General features: G+C 47.4%; 1 protein-coding gene across 1 annotated transcript in view; it reads left to right on the top strand.

Moving 5' to 3' along the window:
* The window catches only part of LOC126471294 (uncharacterized), a 427804-nt gene that overhangs the window by 291230 nt on the left and 116992 nt on the right, over positions 1 to 19582 (top strand). Inside the window, exons 3-4 of the mRNA XM_050099413.1 lie at positions 1344 to 1577; positions 12419 to 12538. Of these exons, the coding sequence (XP_049955370.1) occupies positions 1344 to 1577; positions 12419 to 12538 (354 nt within the window). The remainder of the gene's footprint in view (positions 1 to 1343; positions 1578 to 12418; positions 12539 to 19582) is intronic.

Below are 19582 nucleotides of genomic sequence, written 5' to 3'. Positions count from 1 at the left end.
GCTACTTCATATATTTGCTGCGGACAATGGTCACACAACCAAAAGTGTTATAACAATCTAAGATTGATAACTAAACTGAGCAAAACGATTGGACACAAGTAGATAGAAAGAAACAAAGAGCGGAAAAAATGATAGTGCACATACCACACACTGCATGTTAGATTTCGGACTCCATATCTACCGGGTGATCAAAAAGTCAGTATAAATTTGAAAACTGAATAAATCACGGAATAATGCAGATAGAGAGAGGCAAATTGACACACATGCTTGGAATGACATGGGGTTTTATTAGAACCAAAAAATAAATAAAAAAATACAAAAGTTAAAAAATGTCCAACAGGTGGCGCTTCAACTGATCAGAATAGCAATAATTAGTATAACAAAGTAAGACAAAGCAAAGATGATGTTCTTTACAGGAAATGCTCAATATGTCCACCATCATATCTCAACAGTAGCTGTAGTCGAGGAATAATGTTGTGAACAGCACTGTAATGCATGCCCGGAGTTATGGTGAGGCATTGGCGTCGGATGTTGCCTGGTCTGTGGATCTGGGAGGCCAAGGATGACGAAAGTGGCGGCTGAGCACACGATCATCACCAAACGACGCCATCTGTCGGACATTTTGTGAACTTTTTGTTTTGTTCTAATAAAACCCCATGTCATTCCAAGCATGTGTGTCAATTTTTACCTCTATCTACATTATTCCGTGGTTTATTAAGTTTCCTAATTTATACTGACTTTTTGATCACCTGGTACCTGCGGACATAGTGCAAAAGAAAGCGGAACGTCGTGGTATTCGTAAATTAGCTGTATTTTTTAAGCACATTTGGCAATTGTTTCATGCATTTTCCGGTATAAAGTTAAAGAAACATGTATAATTAATGATTTAATAATGATATAAACGTTTCTCAGTTAGTATATACCTCGTGGAACGCCTTTCATATTGAAAATATTCGTTACACTTACACAGAACACAAATACTTGTCTTTATCGACAAGACTATTTTGTATCCTGGTAGGCCGCACGCACCACTAACAATGAATTGCCGCGTTGACCTGAAATATAACGGATGAAATGAACAGCTGATCGTCCGCACAACTGGCATTCAGCAGTCCCAACATTATTGTTGCCAACCTGACAGTCCAGAATTCCCATCTAGAAACCTTTTTTTTCACTCTTTGGCCACGTTTTCAAGATTATGGCCCACTGTGCGCTGTGGCGATAGGAGGGACTTGCGACTACAGAGACACGATGTATGGCGATAACGTCAGGCTGTGGGGCAAAATTGTTTAACAGGTGAGTGTGCTGGGGCAGGGTGTTAAGAATGTGTGTGTGTGGGTCAGGTGAAGGTGACGCTTACGGACGACGGACGATACACGGCGCCGGAGGGCCGGCTGCATGCCACGCACCCGGAGACTGTCGACTCGACGTACATCATCCGGCCGCCGTTCAAGGGCTTCGGCCGCCAGCACGGGCTGTGGCCGCCGAGGCCGCGACCTGCGCACAGCTTCGCCGTCCCAGCCAGCCGCCCCCTGCAGCAGCAGCCGCCGCCGCCTCAAACGCTCTACGGCCGACCGGTAAGCATGCCCGTTGAGAATATATCGATGTATCGACACATCAATATTTCTCTGAAAGACGTCGATTGCTATCGGCGATATTTTTTCAACGACATTCGATATTAAAACGGCAGGGTTGATTGCAAATATTTTTATGTTATATTACGTATTTTTCGCAATTTTTGGTAGATTTTAGAAATTAGAGTGTAAGATAATTTTCCTTACTAATTTTTGAGCTTTAATCACTTCCAGTTTTTCTCTTTGACTGTCTGAATGTTTGAAGTACGAGGGTCACTAAAAAAAAAAAAAAACGCACACTATTTTCGTAAAAATACAGTTTCCATTCTGCATGTGTGAAAGTCTTAACAGTGTGTAGATACATCCTTCCCGTTTGTTTTCAAACTTAGTTCAACCTGTTCCCGTGAGTGGCGCCATCACAGCATGTCTCCAACATGGCTGCTACACTTCACGTTCGTCAGAAGCAACGTGCTGTCGTAGAATTCCTGTGCTGTGAAAACGAGACAGTGGGAAACATCCACAAGAGGTTGAAAAAGGTGTATGGAGATGCTGCTGTCGATCGCTGTACAGTTAGTCGGTGGGCAAGCAGCGTACGTGATGAAAGTGGGCACGGCAATATTGAGGATTGTCCTCGCAGCGGCAGGCCTCGTACTGCACACACTCCAGACAATGTGCAGTGAGTTAACGAATTGGTGACTGCTGACAGATGCATCACAGTGAACGAATTGTCACTCTACGTTGGGATAGGGGAAGGAAGTGTTTTGAGAATACTGGAACTGTTAGCGTTAAAAAAGGTTTGTGCCAGGTGGGTTCCCAGGATGTTGACAGTGGCTCACAAAGAAACAAGAAAAACGGTATGCAGCGAACTTTTGGAACAGTACGAGAATGGTGGAGATGAATTTCTTGGAAGAATTGTGACAGGTGATGAAACATGGCTCCATCTAATGGCTCTGAGCACTATGGGACTCAACTGCTGAGGTCATTAGTCCCCTAGAACTTAGAACTACTTAAACCGAACTAACCTAAGGACATTACAAACATCCATGCCCGAGGCAGGATTCGAACCTGCGACCGTAGCGGTCTTGCGGTTCCAGACTGCAGCGCCTTTAACCGCACGGCCACTTCGGCCGGCAAATGGCTCCATCTATTTTCACCAGAGACGAAGAGGCATTCAATGAAGTGGCATCATGCAAATTCGCAAAAAAAAAAAAAAAAAAAAATTCAAAACCACACATTCTTCTGGAAAAGTTATGGCTACGGTGTTTTTCGATTCCGAAGGACTCTTGCTTGTGGACATCATGCCAAGTGGAACCACCATAAACTCTGATGTATATGTGACGACACTGAAGAAACTTCAAGCTCGACTGAGTCGTGTTCGACCATCTCGGCAATAGCAGGATGTTTTGCTGTTGCACGACAATGCACGGCCACATGTCAGTCAAAAAACCATGGAAGCGATCACAAAACTCGGATGGACAACACTGAAACACCCGCCTTACAGTCCTAACCTGGCTCCATGTGACTATCGTCTCTTTGGGAAACTGAAAGACTCTCTTCGTGGAACAAGGTTTGAAGATGACGACTCCCTTGTGAACGCTTCCAAACAGTGGTTCTAACAGGTTGGTCCAGAATTTTACCGTGCGGGTATACAGGCGCTGGTTCCAAGGTGGCGTAAGGCAGTTGAGAGAGATGGACATTATGTGGATAAATGAAAATATTGTTCCTAAAGGATGTATCTACACACTGTAAAACTTTCAAACATGTAGAATAAAAGATGGATTTATAGTGCGCATTTCTTTTGGAGTGACCCTCGTAAGTATAAGTGACACAAAAAAATACGATTGCACTAGGGGTGGTGTGGGGGGTGGAAGTGTGAATGGAATAACAAGATTTCCGATGTAAAGAAGTAGAAATACCACACCAGTGGCGTTAAAATACAATTTTTAACGCAACTGGTGTGCTATTTCTTCACATCGGCATTCTTAAAAAACAGTTGCTGAAAATGATGAACAAAAATCTAAATGACAGGATTAGTCTTTGCAGTGGGTGGAGACGTGCGAGGTGAAATGTGACTATCGGCGCTCGCCGCTACTGACAGAAACTGCAATGTTTAACTTCACCACACAATTTTGACACTACGGGTGCTAGGTCGCTGGTGTTGGCAGAAATGATAAAACAGGGAAGTCAACATAAAGAGTTCCGAGCAAATCCGATGTTCGATGAAACTAAACGACGGACCCGTCGGACATCTTTTATTGTGCCGCTTACATGCAGTTACCATTGCTAGCAAAATAGTTATCGCCAAACGTGAGCGTGCATCGTTTTCCTTTCAGTTCTTGCTCTAACGGGATAAGCATGCTGCCAGTAATACTTAAATATACGGCTCTAATACTGGCAGTATATTTACAGTATGCAGCCATTACTTCTATAGGCCGGTACTTCGATATTTTTCTCGTCAATATGTCTATGTACACTACTGGCCATTCAAATTGCTACACCATGAAGATGACGTGCTACAGACGCGAAATTTAAACGACAGGAAGAATATGCTGTGATATGCGCAGGTGACCACAGAAGGTAAGAAAGGTAAAGGTACGCACTCGTAAAATTACAGACAAATGTACTTAAATTCTGTTTGCTGCAGACTCTTTGAACATATTCTCAGTTCGCATATAATTAATTTTCTTGAGACTGAGGAGCTTATGTCCACGAATCAGCATGGTTGTAGAAAGAAAGGATCGGTCGAGTTAAACTGAACTTGCCCTTTTCTCACGTGATATGCTGAGCACTATGGATAAAGGGCAACAGGTAGATTCCATATTTCTAGATTTCCGGCAAATATTTGACACGGTGCCCCATTGCAGGCTGTTAATGAAGGTATGAGAATATGGAATTAGTTCACAGACATGTGAGTGGCTCGAGACTTCTTAAATAATAGAACCCAGTATGTTGTCCTCGACGGCGAGCGTTCATCGGAGAAAAAGAGTATCGTCAGGAATGCCCCAGGGAAGTGTGGTAGGACTGCTGTTGTTCTCTATATACATAAATGATTTGGAGGACAGGGTGGGCAGCAATTTGCGGTTGTTTGCTGATGATGCCTTGGTGTACGGTAATGTGTCGAAGTTGAAAAAACGGTTCAGATGGCTCTGAGCACTATGGGACTTAACTGCTGTGGTCATCAGTCCCCTAGAACTTAGAACTACTTAAACCGAACTAACCTAAGGACATCACACACATCCATGCCCGAGGCAGGATTCGAACCTGCAACCGGAGCGGTCACGCGGTTCCAGACTGAAGCGCCTAGAATCGCACGGCCACACCGGCCGGCTTGTCGAAGTTGATTGACTGTACGAAGATACAAGACGACTTCAACAAAATTTCTAGTTGGTGTGACGAATGGTAGCTAGCCCTAAATGTGGAAAATTATAAGTTAATGCGGATGAGTAGTAAGATCAAACCTGTAATGTTCGAATACAGTATTACTAGTTTCCTGCTTGACACAGTAAAGTCGTTTAAATATCTGGGTGTAACGTTGCAAAACGATACGTGGTGGAACGAGCATGTGAGAAGTGTGGTAGGGAAGGTGAATGGTCGACTTCGGTTTATTGGGAGAATTTTGAGTGGTTCACCTGTAAAGGAGACTGTATATAGCACGCTGGTGCGACCTATACTTGAGTACTGCTCGAGTGTTTGGGATTCGTACGAGGTCGAATTTGGCCGAGCGGTTAAAGGCGCTACAGTCTGGAACCGCACGACCGCTACGGTCGCAGGTTCGAATCCTGCCTCGGGCATGGATGTGTGTGATGTCCTTAGGTTAGTTAGGTTTAAGTAGTTCTAAGTTCTAGGGGACTTATGACCACAGCAGTTGAGTCCCATAGTGCTCAGAGCCATTTGAACCATTTGAGGTCGAATTGAAGGAAGACATCGAAGCAATTCAGAGGCAGGCTGCCAGATTTATTAGCGGTAGGTTCGAACAACACGTGTTACAGAGATGCTTGGGGAACTAAAATGGGAATCCCTGGAGGGAAGGCGACTTTTTTTTTGGAGAAACACTATTGAGAAAATGTAGAGAACCGGCATTTGAAGCTGACTGCCAAACGATTCTACTGCCACCAACATACAGTGCGTGTTAGGACCACGAAGGTGTGTTGTTGTGGTCTTCAGTGAAGAGACTGGTTTGGTGCAGCTCTCCATGCTACTCTATCCTGTGCAACCTTATTCATCTCCACGTACCTACTGCGTCCTACATCCTTCTGAATCTACTTAGTGTATTCGTCTGATGGCCTCCCTCTACGATTTTTACCCTCCATGCTGCCCTCCAATATTAAATTGGTGATCCCTTGATGCCTTACAACATGTCCTACCAACCGATCCCTTCTTCTAGTCACGTTGTGCCTCAAGTTCCTCTTCTACCCAATTCTGTTCAGTACCTCCTCATTAGTTACGTGATACCACGAAGATAAGAGACGAGAAATTGGGGCTCATTCGAAGGCATGCAGACAGTCGTTTTTCCCTCGCTCTGTTTGCGAGGGGAGCAGGAAGGGAAATGACAGTTGTACAGAGTACCCTCCACCACGCACCGTACGGTGGCTTGCGGAGTATCTGTTTGGATGTAGATGTAGCGGAGAAACGCGATTCGTCGCTGAACACATTTTGGTGCAATTCATCAGCAGTCCACGTTTCCTCGTCAGGACTCCGCCCAAAAGGCAGCCGTTTGTGTCATGATGTTAACGTCAGCCTACACATGGGCCTTGATGTGTCGACAGAAGTGCCGACACAGTGTTATTTTGAGGGGGCCGATAGGCACGCTATCTAACGCAGACGGGCGTGAAGTCTGTAACAAGATACGTTATGACTGCTATCAAGAAAATACACTCCTGGAAATTGAAATAAGAACACCGTGAATTCATTGTCCCAGGAAGGGGAAACTTTATTGACACATTCCTGGGGTCAGATACATCACATGATCACACTGACAGAACCACAGGCACATAGACACAGGCAACAGAGCATGCACAATGTCGGCACTAGTACACTGTATATCCACCTTTCGCAGCAATGCAGGCTGCTATTCTCCCATGGAGACGATCGTAGAGATGCTGGATGTAGTCCTGTGGAACGGCTTGCCATGCCATTTCCACCTGGCGCCTCAGTTGGACCAGCGTTCGTGCTGGACGTGCAGACCGCGTGAGACGACGCTTCATCCAGTCCCAAACATGCTCAATGGGGGACAGATCCGGAGATCTTGCTGGCCAGGGTGGTTGACTTACACCTTCTAGAGCACGTTGGGTGGCACGGGATACATGCGGACGTGCATTGTCCTGTTGGAACAGCAAGTTCCCTTGCCGGTCTAGGAATGGTAGAACGATGGGTTCGATGACGGTTTGGATGTACCGTGCACTATTCAGTGTCCCCTCGACGATCACCAGTGGTGTACGGCCAGTGTAGGAGATCGCTCCCCACACCATGATGCCGGGTGTTGGCCCTGTGTGCCTCGGTCGTATGCAGTCCTGATTGTGGCGCTCACCTGCACGGCGCCAAACACGCATACGACCATCAATGGCACCAAGGCAGAAGCGACTCTCATCGCTGAAGACGACACGTCTCCATTCGTCCCTCCATTCACGCCTGTCGCGACACCACTGGAGGCGGGCTGCACGATGTTGGGGCGTGAGCGGAAGACGGCCTAACGGTGTGCGGGACCGTAGCCCAGCTTCATGGAGACGGTTGCGAATGGTCCTCGCCGATACCCCAGGAGCAACAGTGTCCCTAATTTGCTGGGAAGTGGCGGTGCGGTCCCCTACGGCACTGCGTAGGATCCTACGGTCTTGGCGTGCATCCGTGCGTCGCTGCGGTCCGGTCCCAGGTCGACGGGCACGTGCACCTTCCGCCGACCACTGGCGACAACATCGATGTACTGTGGAGACCTCACGCCCCACGTGTTGAGCAATTCGGCGGTACGTCCACCCGGCCTCCCGCATGCCCACTATACGCCCTCGCTCAAAGTCCGTCAACTGCACATACGGTTCACGTCCACGCTGTCGCGGCATGCTACCAGTGTTAAAGACTGCGATGGAGCTCCGTATGCCACGGCAAACTGGCTGACACTGACGGCGGCGGTGCACAAATGCTGCGCAGCTAGCGCCATTCGACGGCCAACACCGCGGTTCCTGGTGTGTCCGCTGTGCCGTGCGTGTGATCATTGCTTGTACAGCCCTCTCGCAGTGTCCGGAGCAAGTATGGTGGGTCTGACACACCGGTGTCAATGTGTTCTTTTTTCCATTTCCAGGAGTGTATGTAGCTTTGGAATATACTTAACTTTATTTACTCCTTGTGATACATCTCTCTTGACTATACAAATGAGACTCGTAAGATACATGCACTGTTACAATTGGCGCCTTGCTAGGTCGTAGCCATGGACTTAGCAGAAGGTTATTCTAACTGACTCTCGGCAAATGAGAGGAAGGCTTCGTCCGTATTGTCGCTAGCAATGTCGTCGTACAACTGGGGCGAGTGCTCTATCGTATATCGAGACCTGCCTTGTGGTGGCGCTAGGTCTGCGATCACACAGTGGCGACACGCGGGTCCGACGTGTACTAAATGGACCGCGGCCGATTTAAGCTACCACCTAGCAAGTGTGGTGTCTGGCGGTGACACCACAGGCCTGTTATTCAATAGTCCGGCTGCTGCTCGTCTCCGACTAATAGTACGGGATGACAGAACATTCCAAGGAGTCCATTAGTTGCTCTGGGCTGGCAGGCGCAGATATGAAGGAGTCACAATATACGTGGGGCACAATACGGTGACCCTCCCTTGTGGTGGTCAGACTTGCTCGGCCGGAACCTTCACGAAGACTATTCCTGACTTCATTTTCCTATGCATTCAAACATCGGGCCACTGTCAGAAAAGAGAGCCCCAACAAATCTGGATACTGCACCATTCGACTATCTGGCCAAATGGAGACCCACAATATCGCCTGTTCCAAATCTCTTCAAGTCCAGATGGCGCTGTTTCACACGAGTAGACAGCATCTTCGTGCCATTCACAGTGATCACTCAACGTCTGACGCTGTTCGAGCCCTTTTTATGCACTACCAAACCTGGGAAGAACACTAAACACGAACAACACTAATGCACCCTTGTCCCCTTTTTACCGGTTACAGTGATTTGCTAATCTAACCATTTACATCCCCGCCGATGGTGCGTACGTCTACGAGTTACATTGGCATTCTCTGGATGCTTCACATTCTGTCATGCAGTTTATATTGTGAACAGTAACTATCTTACAGGGTGCCTACGTGGACAAGAAAAAAAAATTCCCGGATTTTTCCCCGATTTCCCGGTTAAAAACACAATTTCTCCCGGATGAAATTACGTATAAAGCGGGTGAAAATGCATCCGGGTTAAGTAACAGTATGCTTTCCCTCGGAGCTGTAAATCTATCAGTCCTTTGAATCGTAAAGGTCTTATACCGGCGGAGGACGTCCTAGCACTTTAGGAAACGAAATCCAGGAAAAACAATGCGTTTGGAAATTTGTTTGATGCGGGACAATATGCACAGAGTTTAATTTCGTATTGCGAAAGTATATACACAAATTCCACAAATTCCAGCACGGTAGCTTCCGAAACTCTAAAATAGAGATTGCGTTGAGCGATGCACTTTTGTCAGCCAGTCATAGCTCATATCACGTGATCTCGCTAGCGAATGACGGCAGTTATTCAGAGCACGAGGCCTACGAGAAAGACAGGCCGCGGCGCGTAAGTTACGAAGGTAGGCCGAGCTCGCTCAGCTCAACAAAGTGCGTTTCTACTGCGGTTAACTCGTAAGTAGATGTGTATGTACGAACGAGAATTGCATCGTCTATTGGCATCCACTGTTATTAGTCCTACAATGATAGGAAGTCCGTAGGCCTACTAACACGCTCTAATTTGGCAATTAAAATCGTGCCAAAATGATTATCAGTTGCGTAGAAAAGTCGAGGTGTTCTGGCATGAAAAGACTTGTGACATTACTCAGTAACACATTATGCACATTTTTTTGAAGGTGAATTACACTTTTTGCCATCGATCGCATAATTTTTTATCTATGTAAGAACAACATTAAGTATGAAAACTAACTTGAAGCTCGGTCTTTTTTTAGCGTGTGCTACACGTTAAGTCCTATCAAATACAAATGTGCCGATAAAATTTTAAATAGTGGCATAAATGACTTATCTTCTGGGCCCGACATTTTTCAAATGGCTGATCCTCAAAGTGTTACGTTTTGAATGAGAGTTATAACGCCCTGTGATTTAAGAAATTCACTGCACATTCCCACACGTAACATAAATCATCTTGCGTGGAAATTTCCTTTGAAAGTAACGCATCTCAAGCCACTATTCGTAATATTTACCGATGATCTGTTAGAAATGTAAACAATTGTGACGTCACGCACATTGAATGCACGTTAGTTGTTACGGACGTACTGCATAATCTTCGATCTAAAGCCTTTGACACTTTACGGTGTCGGCAAACTGGTCTGTACATTGTGTAAATTACCCATTTTCTATGCAACTAAACTTTTATTTTGGTGTTATTCCCTGATTTATGTTTCATTGCTGCAGTATTATTCAGCAGTAGTGGACTAAAGTTCTTTGTCAGAGTATCAGATCTTACACGTCAAACCTACAAAACTTTAACTGAAATCTAAAACAATGAAAAATCCCGGAATTCTAAGAAATTCCCGGATTTGTCCCGGATGAAAAAATTCCCGGATCTTTCCCGGATGTCCCGGGCCGTATACACCCTGTCTTACCACACTTCCTTGTAGGACTCTGGAAATTACCGTTACACCTTGAAAGGTTACCGTCAAACCTCCTTGCCTACGGACGCCAGATGAAAGTTGATGCCGTCAAGCCCTGAATGAAAATTGCGCAACGGATAACTGGGGAGGGGAGCTTGAGAGCGCTACTTAGAGAGCGTGCCCTTTCTGTACGATACTAGGCAAGGGGCTGGAGGGCTCACACGCTGATGTGTGGGTTCCTACATTCTATATCTTTTATTTTAAATGAATTCCTTTAACTTGACTTCTTTGTGATTTTTAAGGTATGTTAAAGATTGATGACAACTTATAACCTATTTATTTTAAACATTATCACTCGACTTTATTGCAGGAATTGTTCCAGTTTGCAGATATTACAACTTTACAACTTATAGCTCGGATATATTATATACTAATCTGCATGCACATTTCTACGAGCAAGACGGAATTGCGTTGGCCTAATGTATACCACCAAAGTCTCCCAATATTTTACATGGGACATCCACTATGTGAGGAGGATAACGGGCAAACTGGGGACCAGATGCATTAACACAGGCGGTCAAATTTCCGAAATTAAAGGAGAACATTCATTTCCTTACACAATCCGAAGCTGGAAATAAAAGAATTAGTGCAAATATTCAAATATCTCTCTTCCACGCGTGAACATCGAGACAGACGCACTGAGGGCATGTCTGCTCACTTACCCGTCTTCTGTAACACTCCCAGAATATGGCGGGCACCCGGAGGTCTTCCTGGGCCCCGGTGGAGGGGATGGTCGAACCGCTTGCCCGTGACCAACCTCTCCACCCCAAATCTTGTGAAACTGGAACGTCTCTGACTTTGACCTGCCTGTGCTGTCTCTCTGATCCCCTACCCAGGAGTAAGGTTGGCACTGCTATACTACAGAACTACTTCCCAACTAAGATTTGGCCACGCTTTGTGGAAGGGTGTGGAGGAGGATTAGGAAAGTTCAAGTGCAGATTAACATTCACGTACAAGAAATGCATAATACACGACACATATAAATACATATTATGAAGCCTGACACATTTCTTTCCACCCGTCCACATGGGTTCTGCTGCACCCGCGGCCGGCCGCGTCGTGCAATAAAATTGGCGGCGGAGCCCCCTCCGTTTGCATTTCCCGGTGCGAGAGAGCAGTGAAACCTGCTGCTTATAGAGCGGAAACTACTGTACCGTTTTCAACCTATCCATTTGTTCCTTTAAGAGCGACCTGTTGATTTCTGTCTGCAAGGAATCCCTTAGTCCAATCATGAATCGGAACCGATACTCTGTAAGCTCATATTCTTTTCACTAAACAACTTATGATAGTGTATCAAATGCTTTATTGAATACAAGCAACATGGCATCAACCAGGGCACCAATGTCTGCGATGGTCTAGATCAGGTTGACGGAACAGACCGAGCTTTTTTTTTTCGGTCAATTTTTCCATCCCCTCTGTACCTTCGTTCTTGGGGGGGACCTATATCGGCAACCAACTGGTACAGGCCTGCTACGAGACCAGCTGCCACGGAATCTCGTGCATGTGCTCGTCTGTACGTGGGAACGGTCACTCGCGACCACTCAACTGCTGCCTTGCTCGCGTACCCTAGTGGGAACTCTTTTGACTTCAAGTAATAATCTTGACTCCGACATAAAGCACTCCGTTTTCAGGCCACGAGTGGCCTACCGGGACAATCCGACCGCCGTGTCATCGTCAGATGAGGACGTGGATAGGAGGGGCAAGGGACCAGCACGCCGCTCTCTTGGTCGTTATGATGGCATTCTTGACCGAAGCCGCTACTATTCGGTCAAGTAGCTCCTCAATTGGCATCACGAGGCTGAGTGCACCCCGAAAAATGGCAACAGCGCATGGCGGCCTGGATGGTCACCCATCCAAGTGCCGTCTACGCCCGACGGCGCCTAACTTCGCTGATCTCACGGGAACCGACTCCGACATGCGTATAGCAAATAAAAATAAACGAAATACAGTTAGTCGAGAGACTTTTATTCGTTAAGTAGCTTATGCAGTGTCACGTGTTGCAGGCTGCGGCGTGGGCCCCACGCGCCTTCCCGCGGCTGTCGGACTCCGAGGCGGACGCCAGCTTCAGCTGCGCCGGCCGCTCGCCAGACCGCCTCTACGCAGACCTGCGGTCCCGCTGCCAGGTCAGTCTTTCCCTCACGCTACCTGCCTATTGCTGCTTCTTCTGTCTTAATGTTTTTCCGTCACTACTTGCTACAACAATTGAAGAACCTATTTCCAAAATGACTGTTCTCCGAGAAATGAAAATTTTCAGATGAGAGTAATTTTAAGTAATCTGCTCAATTTTCGTCTCTGTAACATATTTTTTGGTACATGCCTCCACTTTAATATTCTAAATACCGACATAAAAGAGTAAAAAACCTGGGACTAAGAAAATAGGTTTCGCAGTTAAGTTACTCCGTAGAAAAATCACATTTTTTTAACTTCATCGTAATTAAAGGAAGTGTTATTCTTACATTTTTAAAGTAAAAAATAATCAGTTACCAATTACATAATCTAAAGCACCATTTAAATAACTGTATTTAGGAAAATAATATTTACACTACTGGTCAAAATTTTTCGATCGTCCATGACAAAAACTATACTACTGGCCATTACAATTGCTACACCACGATGATGACGTGCTACAGACGCGAAATTTAACCGACAGGAAGAAGATGACGCTCTGATATGCAAATGATTAGCTTTTCAGTGCATTCACACAAGGTTGGCACCGGTGGCGACACCTACAACCTGCTGACATGAGGAAAGTTTCTAATCGATTTCTCATACACAAACAGCAGTTGACCGGTGTTGCCTGGTGAAACGTTGTTGTGATGCCTTGTGTAAGGAGGAGAAATGTGTACCATCACGTTTCCGACTTTGATAAAGGACGGATTGTAGCCTATCGCGATTGCGGTTTATCGTGTCGCGACATTGCTGCTCGCGTTGATCGAGATCCAATGACTGTTAGCAGAATATGGAATCGGTGGGTTCAGGAGGGTAATACGGAACGCCGTGCTGCGTCCCAAAGGCCTCGTATCACTAGCAGTCGAGATGACAGGCATCTTACCCGCATGCCTATAACGGATCGTGCAGCCACGTATCGATCCCTGAGTCAACAGATAGGGACGTTTGCAAGACAACAACCATCTGCACGAACAGTTCGACGACGTTTGTAGCAGCATGGACTATCAGCTCAGAGACCATGGCTGCGGTTACCCTTGACGCTGCATCACAGACAGGAACGCCTGCGATGGTGTACTCAACGACGAACCTCGGCGCACGAATGACGAAACGTCATTTTTTCGGATGAATCCAGGTTCTGTTTGCAGCATCATGATGGTCGCATCCGTGTTTGGCGATATCGCGGTGAACGCACATTGGAAGCGTGTATTCCTCATCGCCACACTGGTGTATCACCCGGTGTGATGGTATGGGGTGCCATTGGTTACACGTCTCGGTCACCTCTTGTTCGCATTGACGGCACTTTAAACAGTGGACGTTGCGTTTCAGATGTGTTACGACCCGTGGCTCTACCCTTCATTCGATCCCTCCGAAACCCTACATTTCACCAGGACAATGCACGACCGCATGTTGCAGGTCCTGTTCGGGCCTTTCTGGATACAGCAAACGTTCGACTGCTGCACTAGCCAGCACATTCTAGAGATCTCTCACCAATTGAAAACGTCTGATCAATGGTGGATGAGCAACTGGCTCGTCACAGTACCCCAGTACCTCTTGATGAACTGTGGTATCGTGTTGAAACTGCATGGGCAGCTGCGCCTGTACACGCCATCCAAGCTCTGTTTGACTCAATGCCCAGGCGTATGAAGGCCGTTATTACGGCCAGAGGTGGTTGTTCTGGGTACTGATTTCTCAGGATCTATGCACCCAAATTAAATGAAAATGTAATCACATGTCAGTTCTAGTATAATACACTCCTGGAAATGGAAAAAAGAACACATTGACACCGGTGTGTCAGACCCACCATACTTGCTCCGGACACTGCGAGAGGGCTGTACAAGCAATGATCACACGCACGGTACAGCGGACACACCAGGAACCGCGGTGTTGGCCGTCGAATGGCGCTAGCTGTGCAGCATTTGTGCACCGCCGCCGTCAGTGTCAGCCAGTTTGCCGTGGCATACGGAGCTCCATCGCAGTCTTTAACACTGGTAGCATGCCACGACAGCGTGGACGTGAACCGTATGTGCAGTTGACGGACTTTGAGCGAGGGCGTATAGTGGGCATGCGGGAGGCCGGGTGGACGTATCGCCGAATTGCTCAACACGTGGGGCTTGAGGTCTCCACAGTACATCGATGTTGTCGCCAGTGGTCGGCGGAAGGTGCACGTGCCCGTCGACCTGGGACCGGACCGCAGCGACGCACGGATGCACGCCAAGACCGTAGTATCCTACGCAGTGCCGTAGGGGACCGCACCGCCACTTCCCAGCAAATTAGGGACACTGTTGCTCCTGGGGTATCGGCGAGGACCATTCGCAACCGTCTCCATGAAGCTGGGCTACGGTCCCGCACACCGTTAGGCCGTCTTCCGCTCACGCCCCAACATCGTGCAGTCCGCCTCCAGTGGTGTCGCGACAGGCGTGAATGGAGGGACGAATGGAGACGTGTCGTCTTCAGCGATGAGAGTCGCTTCTGCCTTGGTGCCAATGATGGTCGTATGCGTGTTGGGCGCCGTGCAGGTGAGCGCCACAATCAGGACTGCATACGACCGAGGCACACAGGGCCAACACCCGGCATCATGGTGTGGGGAGCGATCTCCTACACTGGCCGTACACCACTGGTGATCGTCGAGGGGACACTGAATAGTGCACGGTACATCCAAACCGTCATCGAACCCATCGTTCTACCATTCCTAGACCGGCAAGGGAACTTGCTGTTCCAACAGGACAATGCACGTCCGCATGTATCCCGTGCCACCCAACGTGATCTAGAAGGTGTAAGTCAACTACCCTGGCCAGCAAGATCTCCGGATCTATCCCCCATTGAGCATGTTTGGGACTGGATGAAGCGTCGTCTCACGCGGTCTGCACGTCCAGCACGAACGCTGGTCCAACTGAGGCGCCAGGTGGAAATGGCATGGCAAGCCGTTCCACAGGACTACATCCAGCATCTCTACGATCGTCTCCATGGGAGAATAGCAGCCTGCATTGCTGCGAAAGGTGGATATACAGTGTACTAGTGCCGACATTGTGCATGCTCTGTTGCCTGTGTCTATGTGCCTGTGGTTCTGTCAGTGTGATCATGTGATGTATCTGACCCCAGGAATGTGTCAATAAAGTTTCCCCTTCCTGGGACAATGAATTCACGGTGTTCTTATTTCAATTTCCAGGAGTGTATATTTGTCCAATGAATACCCGATTATCTTCTGCATTTCTTCTTGGAGTAGCAATTTTAATAACCAGTAGTTTATATACTTTCTTTCAACGTACAAACATATCGCACAAATTAAATAGACCAACAAAATAAATGTCTCTCTCTGTCTCTGAGTACAATAAAATATGGTTTAGATTACAGCCTCTTCAAAGTACCCATTTTTTACCCTCAGTACAGCAGCACTAGCTCTTGGCATTCTGGAGATAATATTTTGTAATGTTCTTGCAAATATTGCAATCTAACAGGTCTGTAAATTATTCTACAGGTTTTAACATTAGATGACCTCGGTTTTTTGAGCCTTCTGTCGAGTTCATTCCATAAGAGTTCAATGAGATTTATGTCAGGAGACTGACGTGACCAAATCATATTCTTTAGCTAGCCACATTTCTCCTTTTCGTTGACATACCCTTGCACATTTTAGGAGCATGTTTGGTATTACTGTCCTACGGCATAACAAATCCACGACCAGTAAGTTTCTTGCCAGACGGAACTGCATTGTTAATCAGTATCTTGTGATACCGATTAATTCTCACTCGATCACCGATTTTATTACCTGCAAAACTTCCCCATAACATGAGCGACCCTACACCTTGCTTCATCATTGCCGTCTCTTCATACGTTCTCCACGAACTCCACAAACAAATATTCGACGATGGCTTTCAAATATTCTGTCTTAGATTTATCCGTGAATAAGGCGTTGGACCATTGCTGCACGCTTCAATTTTGATGTTACTGTGCCCGTTACAATCGTTTCACTTTTTCTACGCACCCCTCTAAACGTTACTCTCGCAGATGGCGTTACGCTGGTGAGACAGAATTTGGAGCAGCTCGCGTACTGTTTACTTAATCCTGAATTTCTGGTGAATTAAGAGTCCTTTGACGTTTACTCTGTACACATAGGAACTGATGTTCCCTGTGTGATGTTACTCGGGGCCTTCCATATCGCGAAACACTTACATTGGCACACGTCTGCTTGAACCGCTGCAATGTACACTCAAGAGCCAAAGAAACTGCTACACCTGCCTGATATCGTGTAGGGCCCCCGCGAGCACGAAGAAGTGCCGCAACACGACGTGGCATGGACTGGACTAATGACTGAAGTAGTGCTGGAGGGAACTGACACTATCAGTCCTCCAGCACAGTCCACAAATTCGTAAGAGTATGACTTGTACAGAACTCTTCTAACCAGCATCTTGCAACTCATCCCAGATAAACTCAACAATGTTCATGTTTGGGAAGTTCGGTGGCCAGAGGAAGTGTTTAAACTCAGAAGAGTGTTCCTGGAGCCACTCTGTAGCGATTCTGTGGGGTGTCGAATTGTCTTCCTGGAAATGCCAAAGTCCGTCGAAATGCACAATGGGCATGAATGGATGCAGGTGATCAGACGGGATGCTTACGTACATGTCACCTATCAGAGTCGTATCTAGACGTATCATGGGTCGCATATGACTCGAACTGCACGCGCCCCACACCATTACAGAGCCCCCACCAGCTTAAACAGTCCCCTGTTGACATGCAGTGTCCATGGATTCATGAGGTTGTCTCCATACCGTACACGTCCATCCGTTCGATACAATTTGAAACGAGACTCGTCCGACCGGGCAACATGTTTCCAGTCATCAACAGTCCGATGTCGGTGTTGACGAGCCCAGGCGAGGCGTAAAGCTTGGTGTCGTGCAGTCATCAAGGGTTCACGTGTGGGCCTTCCGCTCCGAAAGCCCATATCGGTGATGTTTCGTTGAATGGTTCGCACGCTGACACTTGTTGATGGCGCAACATTGAAATCTGCAGCAATTTCCGGAAGGGTTGCACTTCCGTCACGCTGAACGATTCTCTTCAGTCGTCGCTGGTCCCGTTCTTGAAGGATATTTTTACGACCGCAGCTATGTCGGAGATTTGATGTTTTACCGGATTCCTGATATTCACGGCACTCTCATGAAATGGTCACACGGGAAATTCCCCATTTCATCGCTACCTCGGAGATGCAGTGTCCCATCTCTCGTGCGCCGACTATAACACTACGTTTAAACTCTCTTAAATCTTGATAACCTTCCATTTTAGCAGCAGAAACTGATGTAATAACTGCGTCAGACACATGTTGTCTTAATAGGCGTTGCCTACCACAGCGCCGTTTTCTGCCTGTTTACATGTCTCTGTATTTGATTACGCCTGCATATCCTAGTTTCTTTGGCGCTTCGGTGTGTAACTACTGTAGATTGGGCTGCGCCAACTTTTGTTGCTATTGTCTTACTAGAACAGCTTTCCTAATGCAGAGCTACAATTACAGAGTCTTTTTAAGGTTCCAATCTACTGCTTCTGTCCCATTGGGAGGTAACACGGTATGAATGTGATCATCTGCTAGATTCCCACACAATATACGTACTATAAACTAATATCAGCTGAATGCTACACAATTGAAGGACTGAGAGCTATTCGAAGGGAACTGTCATAGCCAACGGCACGTCAGTGGTGTTGAGGATACCCATCAGCGCCACCGTATGCGTACAACCAGTCAGATACACAACAGAAGCTCTTAGTCTTTATATGTTTGTACTTGTTTTATTACCGGAACGGGGATATGATAGAACATTCGAAACCAAATCACTGTTTCAACCACAAATACGTTGTTGTGATAAGTGATCTAAAACCTTTGACCGGAAGTGTACATTGGGCTAGAAATACACTCCTGGAAATTGAAATAAGAACACCGTGAATTCAGTGTCCCAGGAAGGGGAAACTTTATTGACACATTCCTGGGGTCAGATACATCACATGATCACACTGACAGAACCACAGGCACATAGACACAGGCAACAGAGCATGCACAATGTCGGCACTAGTACACTGTATATCCACCTTTCGCAGCAATGCAGGCTGCTATTCTCCCATGGAGACGATCGTAGAGATGCTGGATGTAGTCCTGTGGAACGGCTTGCCATGCCATTTCCACCTGGCGCCTCAGTTGGACCAGCGTTCGTGCTGGACGTGCAGACCGCGTGAGACGACGCTTCATCCAGTCCCAAACATGCTCAATGGGGGACAGATCCGGAGATCTTGCTGGCCAGGGTAGTTGACTTACACCTTCTAGAGCACGTTGGGTGGCACGGGATACATGCGGACGTGCATTGTCCTGTTGGAACAGCAAGTTCCCTTGCCGGTCTAGGAATGGTAGAACGATGGGTTCGATGACGGTTTGGATGTACCGTGCACTATTCAGTGTCCCCTCGACGATCACCAGTGGTGTACGGCCAGTGTAGGAGATCGCTCCCCACACCATGATGCCGGGTGTTGGCCCTGTGTGCCTCGGTCGTATGCAGTCCTGATTGTGGCGCTCACCTGCACGGCGCCCAACACGCATACGACCATCATTGGCACCAAGGCAGAAGCGACTCTCATCGCTGAAGACGACACGTCTCCATTCGTCCCTCCATTCACGCCTGTCGCGACACCACTGGAGGCGGGCTGCACGATGTTGGGGCGTGAGCGGAAGACGGCCTAACGGTGTGCGGGACCGTAGCCCAGCTTCATGGAGACGGTTGCGAATGGTCCTCGCCGATACCCCAGGAGCAACAGTGTCCCTAATTTGCTGGGAAGTGGCGGTGCGGTCCCCTACGGCACTGCGTAGGATCCTACGGTCTACCTTCCGCCGACCACTGGCGACAACATCGATGTACTGTGGAGACCTCACGCCCCACGTGTTGAGCAATTCGGCGGTACGTCCACCCGGCCTCCCGCATGCCCACTATACGCCCTCGCTCAAAGTCCGTCAACTGCACATACGGTTCACG

Source organism: Schistocerca serialis, chromosome 3 (assembly GCF_023864345.2).
Source record: "Schistocerca serialis cubense isolate TAMUIC-IGC-003099 chromosome 3, iqSchSeri2.2, whole genome shotgun sequence".
Classification (NCBI taxonomy): Eukaryota; Metazoa; Arthropoda; class Insecta; order Orthoptera; family Acrididae; genus Schistocerca; species Schistocerca serialis.
This window is presented reverse-complemented; position numbering and strand designations above follow the sequence as displayed.